The sequence below is a fragment of the Arvicanthis niloticus genome, chromosome 6 (assembly GCF_011762505.2).
Source record: "Arvicanthis niloticus isolate mArvNil1 chromosome 6, mArvNil1.pat.X, whole genome shotgun sequence".
In the NCBI taxonomy this organism is placed as follows: Eukaryota; Metazoa; Chordata; class Mammalia; order Rodentia; family Muridae; genus Arvicanthis; species Arvicanthis niloticus.
The window spans coordinates 86246242-86273469 of NC_047663.1; the positions used below are offsets into that span (position 1 = coordinate 86246242).

Here is a 27228-nt window from a genome sequence, read left to right on the forward strand (position 1 = left end):
GAGTTTCTCATGTGGCATAGCAGTCCACTCCTAGGTATGTGGAGATGTGAAGGCATGCGTCTACACAGTGTATACCATGTCCATCATAACATTTGGTAATAGCCAGGAGATGAAGATGCATCTAGCAGGTGAAGAAGTATAATCAAATATAACCTCTCCAAACAATAGCAAGGGTCAACTGTGAAATACACAGCACAACTCAAGTTTGACATTGTGTGACATGAAAAATGTAGTCACAAAGAAGCATTGTGAGATTCTGTTCATATAGAGTGACCAAGGCAGGGCCACAAAATGGTTGCTGAGGTTAGGATGGGGAGGAGAAGAATGATACTGCCATACCTAACTCTCTCAGGTTTAAGCTTAGCACACTCCATCCTTGTTAGACTTAAATTTAGAAATAAGAAAATATAAAAAAAAAATTGCTCTGTAAACCTGTGAATTTATTCAGAAGAGTGGCTTATGTGTTTTTAAGTGAGTTCTATGGCATATGAGTTTTTACTTCAGCAAATATGTTAAAATATAATAGATCCATGGGTTAGAAGTCCCCTAGAACACAGCATTGTCAGGGCTGTAAGATTTATTTTTATAGATATTGAAATTGGCAACTACTATGATAAAATACTATTGGAGAAACTAGCAGTTGAGCCAGTGTCTGGTTTTTAAAATAAGTCAAAAAATCTACAGGTGAGTAGATACATCTCTGTGAGCATCCACAGAGAGTTCATAATTCGATGATGTGAGGGTAAAGATGAGTACCTTATGATTAAGAAAATATTCTAGAAGTGGAAATGAGGATTATGAGCACTTAATCCATTCCATGTTCAAGTTGCAAGACTCAACGGTTTGGTAGACGAAGCTATGCTAACCATAGGCATGCCTACCATGGGAAACTGTATATTGTCTAGGCTTTTCTATTGAGCTGGCAGCGTGTTTGAAGCATAAACGTTAACTCCACTTCTTACATGAGCTTTGTGCCAGGATTTTATTAATACACGCTGTGGAACTTGTTTTGTGAGTGTTTGATCACATTAGATCTTCACTTTTAGTTGTTTCATGTTGCTAATGGATACACTTCAAAATTGACAGTTTCTGAGTTGTTCAGGGTTCTATGATAGACAAAAGAGGGTGTGTATTTGCCAGAATATATTTCTTGTTTATGGGGTTTTTGTCATTGAAACAGGTTGCAGATCCCCTGCTGTTAGCAGGGAGTGGTTTGCTGATTGTGCGATATTTATAATCATGACTGCCGACATCTGCAGGGAAAGTATTGTTGAAAATGTCTTTGTTCTCAAGTCCTTTAACAAGCACAGGCTTTTTCTGAATTATTCAGTATATTTAAACAACAACAAAGGTCACATGGAGAGATTCTTATTTTTTAAAGATTTGCTTTTATATATATGAGTATTTTGCCTGCATATATGAATTTGCATCATGTGCTTGCCTGGTGCCTATGGTGATCAGAAGTAGGCATCGCATGCCCTGGAACTGGAGTAATAGAGTTGTGGCCGCCGCGTGGATGCCGTACCATTGAGCCGTTACTCTGTCCACCAAAATTTCTCAATAAAACAAACATAATTTTGGAATTCTGAAATAGTTTGCTTGTCTTTGAAAAATCAGTTTTTAATAATGACACAAAATTTCTCTGTGAAATGACATTTTCCTTCAAGTCTCAGAAGTGTTAGAGAATCTCATCCTTCTATTGATAAATTGGAGATCTAACATCATACTCTTTAAAAATCATTTAGCTAAGAACTCTGTCCCTACAGTTACTAATTCTGGCTTCTCTAAAGTAAAATTTGTGAAAACTATAGATATTTCCATTGGGGTGGGCTCTGTCTCTCTCTGCCTTTCTCTCTGGGTTCATTTGTGTACATGTACATGTGTACACGTTTATTTGGAAAACATAGACCAACCTCAGATGTTGTTCCTTCTGTGCTGCTTGCTGTCTTTTGGATCATGGTCATTGAGTAGCCAGTCGGCAACTTACCAGTAGGCTAGACTGTGGCTCACCTGGGAGCCCAGCAGTCTGCCTGTCTCTGCTTTCCGATGCTGGGATCATGAGTGTGTGCCACCACATCCCGCTTATCTTACGTGAGGCCTGAAGCCACTCAGGTTTCCCTGCTTAGGAAGCAAGCACGTTCCTAAGTGAAGTCCCTGGCTTTGTTTTATTACTTAAATCTGTGTAATCCTTTGACATTTTTACCCATGAAGGTAACTCAGTAATCAGTGAATTGCATAGCAAAACTTGTGGATTTTAAAATATGAAAAAGTCTAAAGAGTAAATTCATTATCATCTATAATGTTACAAGCAGAAGGAGTTCCGAAATGAAAATAGACGCACACCTTCAGGAAATTGACCATTCAGAACAAATGGTCATTGTTGTTTGTAAGTCTTGATACATACTCAAGAATTCTTGAGTATGGCCTAGAATTCTCTGTGGAGTGCAGCCTGACCTCAAACTTGCCATTCTTCTGCCTCAGGCTTCCAAGTCCTGTCAATACAGGTGTATACTATCAGACTCAGCCCACAAGGATACATTTTAGTGATTTTTAAGGGGTGGTGGTGGGCAGAATGTCATTGTTTAACCCAGGCTAGCTTGGGATTGATAGAGATCTTGCTATCCTCCCACTTTAGCTCCCCCTCAGAGTACTGATTACCCTTCATGCACCACTGTGACCACAATTGCAGTCCTTTGACTGAGTAACAGAACTGGCTATAAACAATACAATTAGGATCTTATTATCAAGTTTTTTTTGTTTGTTTGTTTGCTTTTGAGACTGGTTCTGTATTAGGGAGTTCTGCTGGAACTTACTAAGTAGACTAGGCTGTCCTCAATTCAAAGATCCACCTGTCTTTGCCTCCCTCTAGCTGGGATTAAAGGCGTGTATCACCATGCCCAGATCTGTTAAGTTATTTTAATCATGTCTTATTTTTCCCCATTTGCAAATGAAAACCTTAAGGCTTACAGAGGTAAGTAAGGAACTCGCTTAAAATTGAAACAGATTGGTGGGACTGACATTTATAAGTCCTTTTTTGTTCTTTACTGGAATACCTGTTAGTATCACTGCCTTGATAAATGTGAAACCCAATGCTCTACTGTCTATTGAAAACTGACTTTTATAATAGTTGATCATTTGTTTAAAAAAAATAGATGATTTTGCTGATTTAGATATTTTCTGAAAAACAAGCTTATTTCCATCAATTCCTTCTCACTGTCTTTCTTCCTTTGTTGTAAGGACGTCTTGCATGGCTCATCTACTTGGTTGGCACAGTTGTAGGAGGGAGATTAACATACACCAGCACGGATGAGCATGATGCCATGGATGGAGAACTATCCTGCCGGTGAGTAACAACTACTTACTCCACAGCTGAAAGAACTTTAGCCTTTGTTTTAACTTTATATGGCCAAGTGTAAAAAGGCACTTGGCCTTTGGATATTAGTACCCTTTTTACCCATAAGAAAATTCGTGCACAGAGATTAAGTGATTAGAATTTGATTCTTCAACAAATAGACTCAGATTTACTTGGTATTCACCCCCTAGTTCTAGTGATCACAACCTTAATAAGCTATCAAGTGTCTCTTCACACCTTCTTAAACTGAGGGAAATTCTCGTGTGTGAATATTGTGAATAGCTTGCCTTTCCACAGATCTTGACTAAATAGCATATTTTTTGCACACTCATGCATGGTTTTTGTTTCATCTCATTTTGGTGAAGATTTAAACTTAATGAAAATAAATACCATAGGAATTTTCAGAGTACTGCTGTTAGTTTTAAAGACCTTTGAGTATGGTGAATGTAGAAGCATGTATCCACTACACGTGTATCCACTACACATGTATACACTACGTGTGCATGTGTACATGTGTACATGTGTGTAGTGTATACACATGTATACACTATGTGTACCTTTTTACAAGCAGACATTGTTACAACATTGTTTTGTAACGAGAAAAATGGAAATAGTATCTATTTGGGGGCTGTTTAAAGATTCAAATGAATTATTTTTTAAATGCTTAGAAAAGTGCCTGGTAATGCATTACTCACACATACTCATTTAAAATAAATACAGTTTTGTGAACATTTAACCTGAAAGTTAAATTTTTCTAGACTCTACTGTAGTTTAAATTTGATTTTCAAATTTTAGGTTTTTAGTTTTTCTTTACTATAGATTGCCTCCAAATAAACATTGTTTTTTAAAGATCCAAGAGAATTTCATTAAAGTAATGTTTCATATGTGAGTTCACTGTTGCTGTCTTCAGACACACCAGAAGGGGGCATCAGACCTCATTACAGATGGTTGTGAGCTACCATGTGGTTGCTGGGAATTGAACTTGGGACCTCTGGAAAAACAGCCAATGCTCTTAACCACTGAGCCATCTCTCCAGCTCTCAAATTAATTTCTTACAGTTGAGTAGATCATCAGGGTTTCTGCAGCATTTAAAAGAATCACAGTAGACATCATCAGTTGGCTTCTGGAAGAGTTATACATGTTTAGCACTCTTAATCTGAAAACCTGAAATTCATATTTCTTTAAAATCTGAAACTGAATTCTAACACAACTAGCAAATATACCAAAATCTAAAAAGCTTGGAGATTTGAAATACTTAGTGTTTCAAATACTTGATATATAGTATACAAATGTACCAATTTCTTCTAAACCCTAAGTCTGGGGGTGTCACCATTTCTCTTCTGCTGAATACTATATAATAGGATTATTTTTGATAAGGTGATGTAAGGCTTGTGCTAATTTGTATTTCTTTGGTTCTCTATACCATCCAGCATTCTTTGCAGTTTTTATGATTTTACTTTTTATCACTGATATTTATACATCAACTACTTGTTTTTGCATTTGTAGTGTATGTACTGTGTGTGCTTATTCTTCTGGGTGGATGCACACGTGTGTGGGTCATGTGTAACGTGTGCTTGAGGAGGCCCAAAGTTGACATCAGATACTTGATCACTCTCCAGTTATTCACTGCAGCAAAATCTGTCACCAATTTTTTAGCTTTCTAGCTAGCCAGTTTGCCACAGGTATCTCCTGTTTGTGCATCCTGTGTGTGTGGATGACAACTGGTCTCTCCACCTGCCCACCTTGTTTTGTGGGTTCTGGAAATTCCAAATCCAGTCTTGCTGTTTGCACGACAAGCCCTTTGTTTACTACGTCATCTCTTTGATTCCTATCTCACTTTCTTTTGTGATTATCTTTTAAAACTTACTAATAATAATTAAGTTTATATTAAAGTTTTCAATATTTTACTATTCAAATTGTTAACTAAGGCCAACTCTATCTTGTAATGGCTTATAATGCCACATATCTTCCACAGAATTCCTAATGTCTTTTAATAGATTTTCTTATGTTTCCATTGATCCAGAAATCTGTTGTTACAATATCATTATTCTTTGTATGTGTAGAGGAGTGGGGAAGTGTGTTGGGATGGGTGAGTAATATATGGGCAGTTGTGTGTGTGTGAGTGTGCATACTTATCAGACCAGAGAAGGAGGTTGGGAGTGTTCTACTATATGACACCTTGTTTTTGAGATGGTCTCTCCTTGAACCTGAGGCTCAGTGTTTGATCTCTAGCTGATCCACAAGCTTCTGGGATGTGCTAGTCTTTACCCTGCAGCACTGAGGCTAACAGGCTCATGTGGCCATCCCTGACTTTTATGTGTTTGCTGGGGATGTGAACTCTAGCCCTCTTTTTGCACACGAACTCTCTTTCCCCACCAGCCATCTCACTGTCCTTAAATGGGTTCTGAAAGTTTTGATAATATGTTGTAATTGTGAATAGAATTTTCTCATGACATATCCTTTCATCCTGTGTATTATCCTTTTAATAACATTTGAACCTATAATTATATCTTAATTAAAATTTTTAAAAGATAAAACTTTTAACCTGAATATATAAAAATATTCCTTAGTTTTACCAAGACTCATTATTTCTTGTACCAAATTAAGTTACTTGAAAATGTGAGTAGTAAGTGGTTAGGGTCTTTATTAAATGCTTATATAACTTTTAAGCACATGAAAAATAAGCCCTGTGTCATTTTTAAACCAATATTATATATTATATGAAGTAGAAATTAGGTGCTTCTGCTTTTGTTAGTTTGATATTTTAAAAGTTTTCATCATTATCCAAAAAGTATATACTGGCACTATTTCTAGAAAAAAATATGTAATAGGACAGAAAGCAGATATTTACCTGCACATTTGAAGAACATTCATTTTTTTCTTTAAACAACAAAAGTATTTAACTTGAAAGAAGACTTATCTTTTAACTAGCTTGCATCGCCTATGAAATAGGGTTAAGTGGAATTTTTGAGCTGATATTTTATTAGGATGTTGTGATAAATTGCAGTTTTTCAGAGAATTAAGAATGATGGAAAATGGGTGAGAAAAGAAGAGGCCATGTTTGTCAGCTCTTACTGTTTGTATTTCTGTTTTTGTGACTCATCTTGGTGATAAATTTGTTTATAAACTTGAAATCAGTTCTCACAGTGCTTTTGCTCTCATTCCAAACCTGAGCATAAGGATAAAACAAAGCAAAACAGGAAACCCTGAATGCTTGTGGCTCAGTTTCTCAGCTGAGTATAATGACAGCCTCTGGTTTCTGGTTCGACTGCTCACTGAGTAAATCAGTACACCAGTAAATGGAAGAAGAGCTCTGGGCACTGGGCAGTGTTTAAGTTTCTGTGGTGTGTGTGGTGTCTCTGGGATTGAGGAGTGTAAGGATAAGAAAATAAAATAGGGTAGACAAAAAATTATCAAGAGTAATGCAATGAACTGAACCTACTTTGCTATGGTTTCTTAGCTCCTTAATCCCACTTAAGACTGTAAGGATGTACCCCTCCCCCAAATTATTCTATACCCATATATCCAGAGATCACACTGTTAAGTTTGACTCTTCCCTTTGCTTCCAGAATACTTCCTTAGAGCAGTAGAATTCTGGTTAGTTCTAAAAGGTCCTTTTAAGGGCTCTGGGACACTAGTCTCTGCAGCTTTTTTGTTATTGATGTTTGTAGCAAATTCTGCTCACAGAGCTTCATGTTCTAGTGCAGGAGGAGTTCACCTACTGCCCCCATTCCTTCCATTGCAGCAATATGGATCTTCGTTCAGTTGGTGGCACCAAATCCCAAGGTTCTTACCTGGCTTTATAGTGGTGGATTCTAGCGTGAATAGGACTTGTGTTTATGTGTGTAGCACTCCCATAGTTACATGTCCCAACTGTATGTCTATCTCATAGGTCAGGTTTTCTTAAATCCATTGCGCTGTCACTACAAAATTTCTTCTTGTTCACGTCGCATTTCCTCCTTACAGATCTGCAGTCTCCATCTGTCCTAAACTCCGGTTGTCTGTGCTTTGTACCTCTTCGCTGTACGTCTCTCCTATGAGAGGCACATCAGACCCTGTGTTACTGGAATTATCTGGTGCTCCTGGTGAGCTGCCCTCTGGAACTACTTTAGCTTTGCTTGAGCCTCTGATGCTGTGGTCAGCACACTCTAATTCAAAAGAACCAGATGGTAGATGTCAGAGTGGCTTCCCTGAGGACTCAGCAGTGTATTTTCCTAAGGGTCTTCCTTAGTCATACAGAGTGACTATAGTCCACTTGGCCACACAGAAAAGGCTTCCCCACGTTGAGGGAAGTTTAGGGGTATAGAGTACACTGGCATTCAGAGCAGGCAGGCAGCTGCCCTTCCCAGCATGTCTTGTTGTCCAGTTCCTCTCTGGCAGTCCCGCGGGTTAGCACTTATTAGTGGAAACACTTCCAGCTTTTTCTTCTCAGTTTCATCCTCCTCTCCTCATTGATGTTAGGAAATCATTTACAGAGTAACTGTATAATCTTTTCTCCTAGTTTTCTAAAAATTTTTATATTAGTTAATATATGATGATTTATTATGGTTTTATACAGTCATTGGAGGCTGTCCATTAGCCCATTTGAAATTATTGGCAGGTTCTTAGTACTGGTAACGCTTTCTTGGAATGTAGTTCTCTTCTAAGCTAAAGTCTTTATTGCTCATCATTTTTTATTAATTTATTTACTTTACATAGTGATTACAGCTTCCCCTCCCTCCCCTCCCCCAGTGTCCCCTCTTACTTTCCTTCTTCCATTTCCCCTTCCTTTCTCCTCATAGAAGAAGAGGCCTGCCATGGATTGCCCACCTTGGCATATCAAAGTTGCAGTAGGACTAGGAACAACTTCTCCTATTGAGCCTAGACAGTCCAATTAAGAGAAAGGGGTCCAAAGGCAGGTAGCAGAGTCAGAGACAGCCTCTGCTCCATTTGTTAGGTGTCCCACATGAAGACCAACATCTCTGTGGCTCCTTCGAGCCCTCCTCCCCCTCTTCCACAGGATTCCCTGAGTTCCACCTAATGTTTGGCTGTGAGTCTCTGCATCAGTTTCCACCAGTTGCCCGGGTGAAGCCTCTGTGATGACAGTTATGCTAGGCTTCTGTCTGCAAGTATAGCAGAATCTCATCAGTAGTGTCAGGGGTGGGCACTCTCATGACATGAGTCTTAAATTGGGCCAGTCTTTGGTTGTCCCTTCTCTCAATTTCTGCTCCATCTTTACTCCTGCACATCTTGTAGGCAGGACAGATTTTTTTGTCGAAGGTTTTGTGCATGTGTCGATGTCCCAATCCCTCCATTGGAAGTCTTTTCTAGTTACAGTGGATGGCTGTTTCAGATTCCATATCCCTCATTGCTAGGAGTCTTAGCTAGGGTCACCCTCATAGATTCCTGGGAGTTTCTATTGCCCTGGGGTTCTAGCTTGTCCTAGAGTTGTCCCCAACTCCCCACTGACTCCAGTATTCTTTTCTTTTTTTTTTTTAATACTTTATTTACATTTCAGATGCCATCCCCTTTCCCCATTTCCCCTCCCTAGAAAACCCCTATCCCATACCCCCTTTTCCTTTTTGCTTTTATACAATTTTTTTAAAATGTTAATCAAAGGCTTTATAACTTTGGTAATGCTCAATCAGAAGTGTAACCCAGTACCCAACCTAGATATATAAACCATCTTTGACTGGTGGAGACACGTGAACATCTGCCTCCATGCCCCTCCCCCCCATCACCTAGCTTCTCGTCTCCATCTTCTCCTCTCCTTACTCCATCTCTTCTTCTCGGTACTCCTTCCCCCTTAGCTTCTCCTACATATCACCTTTCCTGTTAAAATAAAACTTTTGTCTCAAAATACAATTAGAGCATAATTATTCCTAATTGTACCAGTGAGGTACAAGATAGTCCTAATACCCAGTCCATTATTTTGTTGATTAACCAGAACCTCTGTCATCTCTCCTAACTGAAACACTTAGTTTTGAGCCTGGCTTTTTTCTTGGCTTTAGAATGAATGTCAGCTGAAAACCATCCACTCAGATCTTTTCTCTTAAAGTAAATAGCCAGGATTGGCTATGAGGCTATAGGTCTTCAACCCTGTCAGAAATCCAGAATGACTGAGTTAACTGAAATTTTGGGAAGCACTAAGCATAGCTTCTAAAACTTAGCCAATTTATAGAGACCGCTGAACACCTGAAAAGCCCCTATACTACCGAATGTTGAAGCATCAAATCTTTAGCCTTCTGGCCCAGAATCATCTGACAGACCTTAGTGATGCAGAATTATTAAGGGCTGATTACTCTGTCTAGGCAGATATAATCAGTCGACTATTCTGCAAGTGTGTCCTTTTCTGGACAGTAATTTGTCTGTAGATGAAAAGAGGCAATTCTTGCCTAGTGGTTGTCACCACACAACTGGAGTAACTCTAAGGATGCGCAATTTCTTCTTAGAATCCAAGACAGGAAGCTGTCAGGAGAAGACAGGTCTCTAATCAAAATGAACATTAATATAGAAATATTTGTAACGTCAATTCTATGGACTTCTGACATTTTGAAAACCAACTATCCATGTAAGGTAATCTGGACTGTTGTCTGTTAACTCCTCTCAGCTATTTCTAAATAAAATATGGAAAACACCCTAACAATAAACTCAAAGCCATGAATTTGCTATAGGCCCTTAATTCATAGGCTAACCATCCCAAATCAGTTTAAAAAGTTAAAGAAGGACTGGGTCTAAGTCTTGTATTCCTAAATGTGTTATACAGGCACAATGCCCATGAGAGTATCAATATTCATCTCCCTTTTATATCAATAAGAAGCTCGTACCAATGAAAACCTTCAATTTGAAATCAAAGTAAATTTTGTACCATTTAAAAAATTATAACTTCATCTTGATATTAATTATACAGATTTCTACCAATAGGATATGGCTATGCAATAAGTCTTAGCTAATCCTCCCTGTTCCAACAAAACCACTACTCTTCCCTAGAAAGACAGACCAATATTAATCACCTTAGTCCCCAAGCCCAGGGAATAGGGGCACTGACTCTTTAACTTTTTCAAGCTGATTATGGGCGTTGAGATATTAGAAGAGGGGTGTGGGGAAGAGTAAATTGATAAGCCTCTGACGCTGTGTCTTTACTGCATCCAGATGGAATTCCAGGACATCGGAGGTTTGGGCAGGTCTGCTAAGTTTGCTTGATGAGTAGATACACCAAGGCTGTGTATTCTGCAATATACAATTCTCAGAACAAGTATTAGTATCAAGAAAAAAAAAATTTTTTTTCCTAGAGGGCTGACATTTTTTAAAAGCTGTTGATTCTAACAACTTTTCTTCCCCCCCCCCCTTTTAAAATTGGTTGTAATATTTACATTTCAAATTTTATCCCCTTATCCCATTCTCCCCACCACCCAGGAACCCCTTATCCCATCTCCCCTCCTTGTGCTTCTATGAGGGTGTGATTTTCCAGTTTCTATGATGCTGTTTCCATTAACATAAACTGCCTCCTAAATTTCTAAATCCTTTTTTTCGTGTTATTAAATTTCCTAGTTTTCTTTTTTCTTTCTTTTTTCATCTTTTTTTTTTAAAAAAATTGGGTATTATATTTACCTTTCAGATTTTATCCCCTTACCCCACTTCCTCCCACCACCCAGAAACCTCCTATCCCATCCCCCCTCCTCATGCCTTTATGAGGCAGTGCCCACTCCTACCCCCCCCACTACCCCCTCCCCACTCTCACATTCTCCCCTGCCACTCTTTGTTCATTTTTTATGGGACCAAGAAACTCCTCTCCCACCTATGCCCGGCCATCCTCTCCTACATATTGGCTCCAGTTTTCTTTCACAGTTCTCTCTTCCTCTGTGCTTCCCACACCTGATCCTTCCTGTTCCTTCCCCATCACCACCTTTTTTCTTTCTTTTTTTAAAATTTTAATTTAATTTCTTTTTACTTATTCATACTTTACATCCTGTTCTCTGCCCTCCTCCCTGTCACCCCTCCCACAATCCTTCTCCTCTTCCCTGTCTCCTCCTCTGAGTGGGTGCTCCCACCCACCCCCATCCCCTAACCCTGGCACTTCAAGTCTCTGCAAGGCTAGGTGCTTCCTCTCCTATTGAGGCCAGACAAGGAAGCCGAGGTACAATATATTGATTTTGTTAATGCAAGGAACTTAGCAATCACCTACTAGGAAGATCTCATAAAAATGTTGAAGGATGTCTTCAATGAAAATATAAGGCTGAGAATTATGTATTATATAGAAATAAAAGTTAAGAAACTTACTTTTATCTTATAATTTGCTAATAATAACAATTTTTAATAATATTAAATTGAAAATGTATCATTTGTAACAAATAATAATAGTTAATAATAGTGTGATATTGAATATGGTTGAAGTATCCCAGTAATGCTTTCCTGTTACTCAGGAAGATCACAAGTTCCAGGTCTGCCTGGGCTACAGAATGAATTCAAACCAGTTTGGGCAACTTAGTGAGACCCTGTTTCAAAAGCACAAAATAAGGAATATAAATTGTAGAATGCTATAGAGACCTAGGTTCAGCCTCCAGTCAAATTTTCTGTCTACACACAGTTTGATTTTCTTTTAAAAATTTTCAATATTTTTGTATGTTTTAGGTAAAAATTTAATGATTCATTAATAGTGTACTGAATGTACTAAGAACCTTAATAGATATGGTTCTGAATTTTAAAAAATTGAATCGTGATTTTGAAACATTTATAAATACAAGTGAAGATCATTAATATCTATTTACTAAAAATAAAAGAATATTTACTTTTATATCTGCATATTATAGATTTATACATATATGTTATATATCTATATATAACCTTTAGTAGAGTAGTATGTATATTGTCACTTATAGGAGGGTTATATGTAAAGACTGGGAGAAACTAGACCAATTGAGCCTTACAAAGGTAGGATTTCAGATGGTTATGTGCTTTTGTATTTTATTACTTTTTGAGTGATTATATGTTTGTAATAAATACCTGCATATTATTCCTCTGAAAATTTATACTAAGCTTTCTTTTTTCTTCATGGAAAGTGTTTTTCAGCTTATATCTTTAATGGATACCAGATTGCCTCGCCGCACCAATGAGAAAATAGAACTTGCAGTTCTCTGGTTTTTGGATCAGTTTCGTAAAACTTATGTTGGCGATCAGCTTCAGAGAACCTCAAAGGTAGGTTTGTACTATCAGAAAGCCTTAGTGTGTTATTGGGAATAAGCATGAATATAGACACATAACAGGTGGGAGTTGAGTGATAAATATTGTCTCTTTACCACAGACATATAATTGATAACTAAATTCATCTGTTGAATTGATACTGAAACACAATGCAAAATTAATTTACTTGTTTCAAATGTACATTTATCATTTTCTCTAAAGGAATAATATTTTTATTCAGATAGTAATTTAAATACTTTGGATTTTACAATGCAACTTAATAGATAATGTTTTTTTACATTTCACAATTGGAAACAAGATTTTTTGTTTTAATAGTTCTGAGGTTTGGAAGGGTGGACATTTAAGTGATTTCTAGTATATTTCATTCATTCCGTGGTATTCTTATGTGCTAAGTCATGTGGACTAGCTGAATTTAGATATATACTAAACAGACAGCAGCTACATCACTGTGATGCTGGAGTACTTGTAATGCGATAATTGAAAGGTTAGCATTGGCAAGTTTTAGATAAATTGATTTAGAGTCATAATAAAAGATTATTGAGGGTGTTTATGTGAGTCCTAAGGGAATACTTTGGAGCATGCACATGCTTCTGTATTTATGCATTCTACATCTATGGGTTCAACCAACCGTGCATTGAAAACATTTCATTTGTATTAAACATGTTTTAACTTTTCCCTTGTCAACATCCCCTAAAAATATGTAGGAATTATTATTATTATTTTTTTTTTTTGTTTTTCGAGACAGGGTTTCTCTGTTAGCCTTGGCTGTCCTGGAACTCACTCTGTAGACCAGGCTGGCCTCGAACTCAGAAATTCGCCTGCCTCTGCCTCCCAAGTGCTGGGATTAAAGGCGTGCGCCACTACTGCCCAGCCATGTAGAAATTATGATAACACTTGTACATATTGTATGGAATCTAGAGATGACTTAAAATGTCAGGGGAAGATGTGTGTAGGTTATATGCAAATACTATGGAATTATTTTTACTACTTGCAAACCATTATTTGATTTTAAGACTATGTTTTATGAGGTTAGGATCATGGTATGGGAGTAGAGCACTTGATTACTATACATAAGGTACTAGGTTCAATCCACAGTACTGAAAAACGGGGACAAGGGCAGAAAGGGAGTGGGGGGGGAGTAGGGTGGAAGATACGGGCAGAGAAAGAAAAAAAGACTGATTTTTTTTGGGGGGGGGCAGGGATAAAGTTTCAGGTAAAATTTTCTTTACCTTTAAAAGAAGTGATACAATTTCATACTTTCTTGCTTGAATATATATGACATTTTATTTGGCCACTGAGCAGTCTTTCCAATTTGGATGTTGACCATTTTCTAAAAACTTGCACAAAATGTAAAATATAATATATAATATTATAAATATATAAAATATATAAAACATAATAGCTGGGCAGTGGTGGCGCACGCCTTTAATCTCAGTGCTTGGGAGGCAGAGGCAGGCGGATTTCTGAGTTCAAGGCCAGCCTGGTCTACAGAGTGAGTTCCGGGATAGCCAGGGCTACACAGAGAAACCCTGTCTCGAAAAAGCAAAAAACAAAAAAACCCCCACATAATATATAATAGTTTAGATACCAAGGTGGATTCCATAAAGAGTCATAAAAGACATGTGTTATAACTGTGTCCTGTAAGTGGGAAATGTGGTGAGCTATAAATCACATTGGTCATTTAGTAAACAGTCTCTGTTAGATTCTTTGCTGAGAACCTGACAAGTATTATCTAATTGATTCTCATAAAACCAGTATGAAAATAGTTATTTCATTAACAGTTTCTATTTTATGAACATGGAAACTGAGGCTTTGAATGCTTGAATAAATGTTTCTGCATTTTTGGATTCGTATTTGATTGGATGCCTTATTGAAAGCCTGTTCTGCCATTGACTTTGCTGTATTTGTCTGTTTTGTACCTTTCCTCTGGAACACTGAACAGAGTCTTCCATATAGGATCTCTGCTGGAAAATCCTTTTTTGCCTTCTAATATTCAAGAAGCATCAGGTGGAGCCCAGAATGTTTCCATTGTGCTTCTTGTGACTGCTCTGTACCCTGATTTTGCTGGTTTAATTTTCCAAGTGTCTGCAGGCCACCCTTGTCTCATGCCTCCTCCTCTTCCATTCATTTGCATTGCTTCTCATTGATTTCTTTAAAGGATTTAGATTGCACTCCTTGTTTCTAGTTGTCTTTCTTTCTCCCTCCTTCCCTCCCTCCCTTCCCCTCTGTTCCCCCCCCCCTTTTTTTTTTCTCTTCCACCACGTTCTATTATCCATTCTGCCATCAGTAATCTTCATGGAAAATGAGAGGGAAATGTAGTGGACTTCCCCATGCCTATTATCCAGCTTGATCAGGTCTTAGTGCTTTGTATTCTTGGCTTCATACCTACAGATTTTAAATTAAAGATTGAGGACCCTGTTCCTAGTTTCATTATTGGTTTTTAATCATCTTTTGCTCAAAAGTAGCAGTTGTTATAAATTTTGTGTTATTGTTACCTGTGAGTCTGTTCTTTGTTCAGGTTTCTGTGTATTTGTACACAAAATACAACATGATTAGCTTTATATGAAATTAGTTTGCAATTGGGATCTGCAGTAAGCTGCCTGCTTTGGGAATTTCTGTTTTTGAATTTTATTGATGATGAGACACACAGATTTATTTATTACAAAATTGAATGGTAGAAACATTAATGCATTACTGTGACATATTTTCATTTTTCCTTGTTGATAACATACACTGTTTCTAGTTTTTCAATTCTGTAGTAAATATTCTTGTTCTTGTATGCTTAAGAGTGTAAAAAATAACAGAAGTAAATACGAAATTATAGAATGCATGTCTCTAGCTTTGTTAGATTGTGCAGTTGTCTTCATAAGTATTAGAAAATTCATTTTCATATCCCAGCAAATTAGGTATGTTTTATCATTCCTCTTATAGGCTTGACATTTTGGCAGTCTATGATGAGAAACACACACACATTCTTAAAATTTTTTAGTGGTTATCCTCATTTACAGGATAAATTTCTCCAATAGTCAGAGTGTCCATTTTACAACATTTTCTTTGGACACTTGATTCCACTCTATGACATGTTTTGTACTAAAAATGTTGCTGTTTCTTTTTTCGTTGCATATTTATACTCAGTATGAAATGACTGCTGTGTCTACTGTGTGTTAAGGCCAGGTATATGAAGGAAATTCAAATGATCTATTCAGTAAATTGTGTGTGTGTGTGTGTGTGTGTGTGTGTGTGTGTGTGTAGATGTGTACACATAACAGGTGCATGTCCATGTGTATATGCATGCTGTGGAAGACAGAGGTCCACCTCAGATGTCATTCCTCATTTGCTGCCCACCTTGTTTTTGGAGACAAGGTCTGTTACTTACCCTGGAACTCACTGATTAATTTAGATCCGCTAGCCAAGGAGGCCCAGGTACTATCCCAGTATCCCGTCTCCACCTCTCCAGTGCTAGGATTACATATCAATGCATACCTTGCTTGTTATATGGGTTCTGTGGATTAAAGGCAGGTAGGTCCTCATGCTGGTAAGAATCAACTGTCTTCCCAGTTCCTCAGAAGTGTTTGATTTAAAAAAGGAGTACAGGAAAGTAAAATAATTATAAAATATACATTTATGAATTCAAATAGAACATAAACAACAAACTTTCTCTCATATATTTATGACTACTATAGAGTTCAACATGAAGACACAATAACACACTCAGTAATAGAACAAAAATCTCACTTGAATACCACTACAAACTAGCCATGTCAGAAGATATCTATAGAATATTCCACTCCTAAATACCAGAATACATATAAGTGCCCACACCATATACTATACCATTAAACCACAACAACAGAAAAACCCTTAATACATTTGAAGGAACTGAAATATGCCAAGTATATTCACTAAGCACAAAGGACTTTATATTCATCTTTGTTGCTAAGGTTCAAATGCAAGACTCTACTGGGTTTCAGCCATCATAGAGAAGTCTAAAAATACTTTCAGATGAATAAAAATGAAAACACAACATAGCAAAATATATAAAGAATACTAGTAAAGTGGTAATGAAGGCTAACTTAAAGCTATAAATACCTACATTAAAGAGCCGAAGTGATAGTGCACACCTTTAATCTCAGTGATCCAGAGGCAGAGCAAAGTGGTACCAAGCAGACATCTGTGATTTCACATGAGCCTGATCTACATAGCAAGTTCCAGATCTGTCTACGCTACACAGTGAGACCCTGTTTCAGTCAATTAATCAATCAATGGAATTTAAAAAAAAAAAAACAAAACAGGATGTGGTGATGAATGTAATCCTGGTTGTGAGAAGTCTGAAAATACATGGGTTGAGCTCCAAAACCTTGCAGAGAGAGAGAGAGAGAGAGAGAGAGAGAGAGAGAGAGAGAGAGAGAGAGAGAGAGATTGATTGAGATTAAATCAGCCTCTTATCACACTAGGGAACACTAGAAGAAATTAAATCACAAGAAGAAAGGAAGTAATAGAGATGAATAGAAATTAATTGAATGGAAAATTTAAAACGAGTAAAGTATTCAAAGCCCCACTAGTAGTAGTCATAATAGTAACAGTTGTTTTTAGGAATAATACACTTTAAGGCGGTTTGGCCAAAGGAAAAGAAGGGGACTCGGCACACTGAGATGAAGAATGAAATAGTCGCCAGCTTTAAAGAAATGAGTTAGAGAGAATAGTGAACAGCTGGTTACAAATGTTCCTTAAAGACAAATGCCTGAAGGTAGCTCATTAAGATACAGAACGTTGAATTGACGTGTAACAACAACTCATGAGGTTGTTCGTAATCAACAGCTGCCTACAAAGAGTGCAGATTAACAAATAGTGGACAATCAAAGCAACTTTGGAAAAGAGTAATCTTTAAAAGCTCATTCCTATATGAATAGGAACAAATACTAAAATTAAAAAAAACATCAGGCCAAATAATTGAACACCATATAAAACCGGGTGTAAGAGTACAGTGATACTGTTGAGACTTGTGTTAAACATTGTGATGTAGATTCTGGCCAGGGAAAGTGACCAAGTGAAATAAATGAAAGGAATGTAGGCTACAAAAAGGAAACGGAACTGTCCCTGTTAGCAAATCACATATCCTTATATATGGAAAACAATTGTAAGGACCTACTGGAAGTAATTATACCAGCAAGTGTACAGTATATAATAATATCAGTAACTACACAAGAGAGTATTCAAAAAATATTTGAGCCCAGCATGGTGTAGTTTATCCCTGTAGTTCCAGCATTTAGGAGTTTGAGATAAAAGGATCACAAATTTAAGGCTACCTTGGACTTCATAGCAAATACTGTGTTGGCCTGAGCCATCCAGCCAAACATTGCCTCAGAAAGAGATAGGGAATGGGGCGAAATGAATCAGTGAAGAAACCCAAACTATTCAATTTGCTTGAACCAAAACAAACCAAAAAGTAGAAATCTCTGATTTTAAAATAATAATAATTTTAAAAAACTAACGTAATACTTACAATTATATGTAACAAAAGAAGTGTGACTTTTATAATCTGAAAACTAAAAAATATTGTTGTTGGGTGGTGGTGGCATATGTCTCCAATCCCAGCACTTTGGAGGCAGAGGCTGGCAGATCTCTGAGTTTAAGGTCAGCCTGGTCTACAGAGTGAGTTCCTGGACATGCAGGAATACATACAGAAAAACCTTATCTCCAAAACAAAACGAAAAAAATAATAAATAAAAAATATTTTTGAAAGAAGTTAAAAGACCCTTACAGTGGCAAAGAGGATCCATTGATCTTGCCTTAGGAAACCTGATGTTGGCAAAGAGGATCACTCTGCAAGTTGATCCACACGCTTTGAGCATGTTGTCTGCCAGCATCTCTGCTTCCTTGCTTGCAGGAACTGACAACCATATCCTAGCATTCAGGAGGTGGAAAGGGTCTAGGATAACCATAACACTCTTGGATAAAAATGGCAAGGGCCATAGTTCAATTTGAAACTTTTTTACAAAGCAACAATGAAAACAGTATGTCACATGTCCAGGAACATACATACAGGTAACGGTGGGTGTTCAGATAGTGCTCCTAACACTGATTTTTTGACAAGGATGCCAAGACAATTAAACAAGAAGAGAGAGGCTGTCAGTGAATGGTGCTGAACAACTGTGCCACCAGCCACGGATTTCACTCTGCTTTTCAAGAAGGCTCTCAAGGCACTGGAAGGCTCTGGCTCCAGAGGAGGAAGACAAGTTACTCATTTATAAGTTGGGTGGTGCCACACACTCACAGTCTGCTAACGATTTACATCCTGACACTTGTTAACATCATTAATAGCTTTGTTTTCTGTTCATCTAAGTCATCCTGACTTGAAGGATAAATTACACGATCATTTTGTGTGTAGAACACATTCAGAAACAGAAAATTATAGAAATAACTCCTTAAAACTCTGCAAGCATCCTCCCTTTTTAGATGGTTGTTTCTCAGTATTTGAGTACAAACCATTTTTGTAAACTTGAACATGACTTATCAGGGTATCATGTCCTTTTAAATCTGTGGAATAACAGAATTGCTATAGCAAAGCAGTGCTTGTTGATGTCTTTTCAAATTGCTTGAAATAAAACCAGAAATCCTATTTTTTGTGTGTGTGTCTTTCCAAGGTTTGGGTCATTGACTTTTTTATGTTATGGTCCAGCATTTCCTGCTGTTGAATACACACGTAGAGCAGCAGATGGCATTCTCTCCCTACAGTTGTCAGGCCTCGGGAACCTTGTGCTGCTAACAGTTACTACGAAACTGATAGGAAAACACTTAGAGAGACTGGTAGATTTGTGTGTATAATCCAGTCTGGAAATCATAAATTAGACACTGTTTCCAGATACTTGAATATATTTTGAGTGTTAGTAAACTTTCTGTTTGTGTTTGATACATAATTTTTAGGAAAAAAGAATTTTCACTTAGGATAGAAGTAGGAGGTTTAAAACATTTTAAACAGTATTTTAAATATTCTAGTGTAGCAAACATCATGTAGATTATAGGGGCAAAGTGCCTGTGACATTAAGATTACATTTTGAAGTTTAATTATTAGGGAATAATGCTGAATGACTTTGGGGAAGTTTTAAGTGTTTTAAAAGTTTTCAAAGTTGAATTCTGGCGCATTGTCAGTTTGATTAAATTCTATAAATTTATTATAGTATTTTTTATATTATTTGACCTAGTTGGTTTTTCCATCTTGATAGATAATAGTACTTATAGTCTACTGATTTACAGAATTTCTTTATTACAAAGGGATTTGTCCTTTTTCAGTGATCATGCATTCATTCCATAACCTTAAAACATGTTTAGGAAAGCAAACTGAAGACCTGCATTGTTGTATAATTTTTAAGTTTTTTTTCACTGTATAAATGGAATTGATAAGTTCAACTTTGAAGTATTAACTCCCTGTGTACATATAAGTGCTAATTGAAAAACATTCAGCATTAGACAAGAAGAGTTAGAGCAAATGAACCTGCAGTTGAAGTTTTAGCAGCTGTGGGTCACTAAGATTATGATAGTCACTGGAGAAATATATGATGCAAATTGGAAAACAGATCTTGGATTCTTTTTTTTTTTTTTTTTTTTGCCATTAAACATGCCATCTTTGGACACCCAATCCTGTGCAAATTTTACAGTTATATCTCCCTGGAAACACATTTTCACCTAAACACATTTTGATAAAATTATAATTATTCATAATATTTCAAATCCATGTTTTGCTCTCGTTTAAAAATTTATTTTTAACAATTACAAAAATCTAAAATATTCATAAATTTTTGAGAACTATGGATAAATTATAAAGTACAGTCTTATAAATGACTTTGTATTTTCTTGGGTATTTATATTTTGCTGATGTAAGTTAATTTTACAAAGTTAGGCAGAGATGACAGTTTCTTTGGTAGTGGACTTCCAACTGTCCTATTTTCTATTTATTTACCATAACTTAGGATGATTGAATTTTTTAAATGATTCTAAGGAATTGAAATAGGAAAAATAATAAAGTATCAGGGACTATAGTAACTATGATGTATCTTTAAATCATTTTTAGCATTAAAAATCATGTAATATAAAAGATATATCATTAATAAAATTTTATATTTTTTAGTTATTCCCCCATATTGTTTGTAATTTTTTAGAATAGTGTTTGGTCTTAATAGAAATTATGCACAAGATAACCTTTCCTCACAATCCAAAGGTGAGATGTGTGGTATATATAATATATAATTTTTCTTTCAGAAAACCAGTTCCATGTATTTGATAGTCCTTTCTTCTGGACAGTAATAGATGATGTTTAAAATTCAGGGACTTCTAAAAAAAAAAAAAAAAACATAGTGAATCTGTTGGTAAGATGAAAATGGGAAACATTCCGTTTTGGAGTTCTGGCTGGGATTCTGCTCTTTAAAATATTCTTAAAGGAAATTTGAGCATGAATACATCTTGGAAAAAACTTTGTTTTGTCCACGATGGAGCCATACGCAGACCTGAATACCGGCTAGAAATGTGTCAAAGTATGAGCACTGCCTCTCTGGATGGACTTGTTTTCTTTTGCTTAGACCCCTTTAAAGAAGATTGTTGAGGGCAGTCCAGGTCAGAAGGAGTCCATCCCCCTTGTGCTGCAGAAACCCTAAGCTGCCTTTTGAGGGGAATCCAGGTCAGAACGAGTCCATCTTTCGTGTACTACAGAAACCTTGAAGCTGCCCTCTGCAAGAATCCTGTCACAGCTGCTTATTCTTCTTTGACTTTTGAGCCTCCAGTACATATTCTGATGGTTTAATTCTTATTTAATTGGCAAGATAGAAAGTCATATTAATGTGCAAATAAGAGTTGAAGACAGTGGTCCTGCAGCGTAGATGTTCACTGCATACCTCACTGAGGAGGATTAGGCAGTATTTCACTTGAAATCTATATTTTTTTATAATTAGAAGCTCTGGTATTAGTTATTAGCTGCTTATGTACTAGTCCCTTATCATTTGGGGCTTGGTGGTTAGAGCAGGTGTAAGAAGGGGGTACCAGTCTGACTCCTTTCTGAGTAATGGGTATGCTGACTACAACTTACTGCAACTGTTTAACTGACATAAATTGGGGGTTTGTGTTTGTTTCTTCAGGAAAACTAACTCAGCTTCTTAAGAATTATGTGAGAATATGAAGCCACGTTACTGATGATTACCATGACTATTTAGTATTGTTACAGTGCTACAAACAAGAAAAGCCAAAGTGGTAGCAAAATGCCAGTGCAGATGGAAGCACTGGCTTGCTGTTTCTAGCATTAGAGCAATGGGTTCCTCCTCTGTCACCTAGAAAGAATCTGTTGTAGTCTACAATTTCACCTTTTACTTATATATTTCTAGGAAACACAGTGCAGTCCAATTGAAAGTACTGCAGTACGATTGTCTCAGGCTGGAGGTCTGACTTTGTTCTACTGACTAATCTATGATATGGTGGTCAGCTTAGTAAATAAAATGTACAAAGTATTATCAGCAACTATAACTCTGTTATTCTATATCCACAGTCTTATAAAGGTAGCTTCTACATCACATAAACGGCTTTAATGTGCATTTTTAATTCCTACTGACTTCAGAAAATAATGTCTGCTTTCTGTATTTCTGCTTCTTTGATCATTCTAGGTATCTCTAGGTTACACAGTACTCTTGACTACTGTGATAACAGACCAGATAAATACAAACTTCAGTGGAGTGAAATATAATAGTTAATTTGTAAGTGTGTTTCGTTTAATTTTCTTCCTGTCCCGTGACTGGACAAAATTTTTGTTTTGCTTAAACAAAGGATAGATGAGCATTCTGAAAACGTTTTTTACTGTCCTAATGATTAATGATCACTGAACACTTTTGAAAGATTAGCATTTTTCAAAGCTGCTAAAAAATATACTGTTTTATTTAATTACAACAAAGTGAAGGCTTTTTGCACTGACAGGTGGTGGGAATTAGCAGCAGTTGTGAAATTGTGCTGTGCGCAAGAAATTAGATCTCATTTTCATTCTGCTTTTCTCAACTAGCAAATGAGGTTAATGCCATACATATTCAGCTGATATGGATGAAGAAATTGATATAAAGTAGATCAACATAGCTACAGGGCTAGATTAATTTATAGGTAAAGAGGCAGTGATAAATGAAAGTAATGTAGTAGTGGTCACTAAACTCCTCCGCCATGAGGGATTCAATAGCGTTAGTTCCTCATTAAAGCCATTGTCGGGGTGCATCAAATAGAAATTTGAAAAGGAATAGCCAACTAACCCCTAATTATCAAAATACAGAAAATACTAATTATACCTTAATTAGCTTTTCTTTTAATGTACTGAAATTTGTTACTTTTTGTGTGGCACAAATGGATAGTTATATCAACAATAAATAGGTTGTTTTAATAACTTTCTTTTACCTCTGGGAAAACTACACTCCAATTTTTAATATGCAATAATGCTTCTCTCTAGCCTGTAGGAGATGAAAATTATTAAGTAGCTTTATTTTTTTGAAGATTTTACAGCAGCTTTGGGAAGAATTATTTCACCATGCATCAATTACTTTTAATTGAACTGAATATTTTTCAGATTGCTCCAAATGCCTCTCATTTAAGTTTAGCAGTTAGAGTTTAGGAAAGCAGCATAATGAGGATTGCAGATAACCTCTGTCATATATTGTAATAAATAAGGATGATTATTTGTTTTTCTCAGGTTCAGAAAGAGCTCAAGATTGAAATTGAAAAATCTAGGCAGTCACCTTATCTAGTTAGTCAGCATGGAGAAGTACAGGCTATGTGTTCAGGACACTTTGTTCATGATTCTTTTCCTCATGCTGACTAAAGTGGGTTTCAACGGTCTAGTTAAGAAACGGTGGCTGATTTAGAAGTAAGAGAAACAGTGTTGGGCTGGGGAAGCGGCCTGGGTTTTAGTGTGATGTACCTTAAGGCTGCCCTAGGCCCTTAGTAGTTTTTGCTGTTCTTGGGGCATTCATAAGCTCGCCTGCATATTTGCTGCCTTACCCTCAGCTGCAGTGACACTTGATGTTAGGATGAGTAAGACAGGGCACATCCCTAGCACTGTGTTTAGTCCACTGCAGTTGCTCCAAAATAAAAAGCTGCTGTTTCTGGTAATAAGAAAGCTCTTAAAGAAATTCTGTTTCCTGCCCCAAACATTCTAAATATCAGGAAACTGTTTTTCAAGGTATTGCATGTAATCAGGACATTTAAGATCATTACCAAGTTGTGTTGAAGACTATCTAAATTACCATAAGTTTATTTTTTTAGCAAAGAACTTAGAAATAGTAAGTTGTTGGACTAAGGGGTAGTAGCGAGGCTTTCAGAGGATCCAAGTTGATATTGTCTCCTAGATGTGCCACATATAACTGGGAATTAAAGCCACAACTCTAGAAAAGAAGAAACATGTGACTTCTCTCCTTATTAGTTGCAGCGAGTCCAGATGTCTGCATCTTTTCATTGTGATGCTTGTGTTGGATTCCTGGTCCTCCCACTCACCTTTTTTTGCTTTTCTTACAATCTTTTAAAGGGCAGTAGCTGTGAAATATAATGTTCATCAACAATATCCATCAAGCAAACTCTCTCTACCTTAGTTTTCTTAATTGGTAAAATAATCCCACTATGTGTTGCTCATTTTAGTGATTGTACTGTGTTATGACTGTTCTTTCATCAGTTTTAAAACTAAACTCAATTTGGAAGGAAAAAAATAAGTCAGCCACCCAAAGAATAGAGCAGGAAAACATTTCACAATCATTGGAAACATTACTGAAATGTCTTTCAAAGTGACAACCCAATTTTTTAAATAAATAAATATGCAAACAGATGAACAGATATATGTGGAAGAAGCCGTAAACCATATTGCTTTTCAGCTGTTTACAAAGTAAAAAATTAGAAATTTTAATTTGACCAGTGGCCCCAAGCCAGGTCACTGAAAACGTAGTGAACACAGATCCTAATGCTCTCCTGTAGATAGACCTAATGATTCAGAGTTATCTAAGGGTGTGTTGGCCTTGCAAGCTACTTGGGTACTTCTGGTTTCTGTTACAGTTTGAGAACTTTTGGGTCCCTTACTTGAAGACAGGTGGCAGATTCTATCTTGTTTCTTTTTACCATGACTGGGAGTTAGGGCTGGGTCTGGAGTAACTGCCTTCAGCTCCCTTTAGTCACAATACTGTAATCTTAACCTAAAATTTAGAGAATGGAAGTGGAAGAAAAGGCCATTTGACTGTTACATGTTAAAAACACTGTACTTAAATGTTCTGAGGCAATGTTTAGGTCAATAGGATTTGTGTTTTGCTGGCCAGTGACAAAAAAAAATTGATTATACATGGTGTGTACTGTAAAGATAAACTTGTGGGTTTGTTTTGTTTTAGGAAATTACAATCTGAACCAGTATCTAAACTTTTTCTGTTCTTGTCATTTCATGTGTACTTTACTATACTTCAGATACTGTATCAAGAACCTGTTTATTTATTGTCAGTCACCACATTAGCCTGGCACTCCCAGGCTAGACCCCCACCCCGGTAGCTAATGGGACTGATAGTATTAGGAAGAGTTGAGAGGCAATGGATGTGTATTGAAAGTGATTGGCACAGTGCCTTCCATGCTGGTGTTGAGGACACTAGCTGTTCTCATGGTCATACCAAAGCGTTTGCTTTTGTACTTCAGTTTAACCAGTACAAAGCACTGTTCTTAGAATTACAAAATGTTAACCTACCTCTAGATCAACATGAACAAAGCTCTTATGAGCTCACAGAGACAGGTAGCATGCACGGGGTCTGCATAGATCTTCTTGCCATATATTACGGTTTTCAGTTTAGTGTTTTTATGGGATTCCTGAATGTGCTAACAAGTTGGTCTCTGATTCTTGTGACTTCTCTTGTACTCTTTGCTTTGTGTTGGTTTGTCTTGTACATAAGGTCTATGTGACTGTTTTTGCTTTATTATATTTATTTTATTATTTTTAGAAATGAATGAGTGGATCACAACCTAGCCACTAGGGTAAATGTTAACAACTTAAACTGTCATTTATTTCTGCTGGGAAACGGAATATCAGTTTTCTGGGTTTATCAACACTGGGTGCATCAACCACTCTAGGACAGGACTCACATGCAAGAGGAGTTGACCAACATCTAATTGCATTCCAGTATCTGTCTGTCTGTCTGTCTCTCTTTGTCTCTCTGTGTCTCTCTCTCTGTCTCAATTTGTGGGTGTGTGTGTATTTATTTGGTTATGGTTTTGTTATGTTTTTTCCTTTGTGGATATGGTGTTATTTTGTTTTCTGTGGGGTTTGTTTTATATTGGATTTTTTGTTTGTTTTTTATTTTGTTTTTTAGAAAGAATGTAAAGTTGGGTGTGTAGGGGGGGAGAGAAGAGGATATGGAGAGCTTTAGGGGAGGGTAACAATATGATCAGAATCGTTTGAATTTGAAAATTGTCTTAATAAAAAGTATACTAGTAATCACACAAACACATATAAACCCAAAACCTGTTAGCCTAGATAAGGCTGTAGACAGAATCTAAGTGAGGATTTTCACACTGTTTACTATAAACAAGGCCTCTGTGAGTAAAATTTACTGAATTTATAGTACTTTGTTTTAGATTATGACGTTTACCTAATGTATAACTTGGGTGTATGTATGTGTACCACACGTGTTCCAGTTGGATTCCTGGGAGCTGGGAGCTGGGACTTGAACCTAAGTCTTCTGCAAGAGCAGAAGTCATCCACTCTCCAGTCTCTGGGTGTGATTTTTTTTTTCCCCAGTGAAATGACGTTGAAACACTAGCACTGATGTACCATGTGTTTCTGGCTTGGGAATTTACATTGCGTACTGACATGGGTTTCAGGAGATCTTGCTTGAAATGTGTCCCCTCATTTTAAGAAATAGAGAAGATGCCAGTAATCTAAACTTAAATATGTATTTCTATGTCAGAAATCATTTAAGAATTTATACTTGAAGACATTTGCTTGTATTGGTAAGAATCATGTAACCAGTCACTGTCCCTGTCTAAGTCCAACCAGCAGTAAGGTGCTGCCAGTATGCGCAGTGACAAAACGCTCACCGAGCCCTCTCAGGTCAGGGCTCCAGCTCCTTTATAGGGGACAAAATAAGAAGATGGGAAAAGTTCCAGTCAAATAATCATTGCATCTGGTATATGTCAAAGTGTCTACTTTCAAATGAATATTCATAATCAAAACATTTAATTACAGAGTACAGAGTAAATGTATTCAGAGGTTTATTGTCATGAAAAAATTTTATCTGGTTTAGGAATGTCATTGTTTTAATTGAGACTTTTCCAAAATTTATTTTATATATATCTTTAAGGCCTTGGAATTTATGGCTAAGCTACCATTAGCCTAAGAAGAAGCTCAGATAGTCCCAGCAAAGCAGGATTTATTGGGGGCGGGGTGGTGGTGGGGTGACAGAGGACTGCCTTCAGGTGTGCAGACCTGGAGGACTGTGATTGAAGGGCAAAGACATCCTCTGGGAAGGGAAGAAAATGGGATTTGGAGATAAAAATGAGAATTGTAGAAGTTGCATTGATATAAAGAGAATTGTTTCCACTGGCTAATGGCAGAGCTGATATCAGATCAGCAGAGGAGCCTGCTTGTCAGCAGGTATTCTCCAGTGTTCACTACTGTGTTTCAAACTGTGGGTGTCCTGCCAGAGTGTCCAGACCTGTGCATA

At 36.9% G+C, this 27228-nt stretch overlaps 1 protein-coding gene across 2 annotated transcripts in view; it reads left to right on the forward strand.

Moving 5' to 3' along the window:
* Ranbp17 (RAN binding protein 17) overlaps positions 1–27228 on the forward strand; it is a 277019-nt gene that overhangs the window by 59201 nt on the left and 190590 nt on the right. For both annotated transcript variants that reach the window (XM_034507004.2, XM_034507005.2), the window contains exons 13-14: positions 3238–3343; positions 12391–12526. In XM_034507004.2, coding sequence (XP_034362895.1) covers positions 3238–3343; positions 12391–12526 — 242 coding nt within the window. The remainder of the gene's footprint in view (positions 1–3237; positions 3344–12390; positions 12527–27228) is intronic.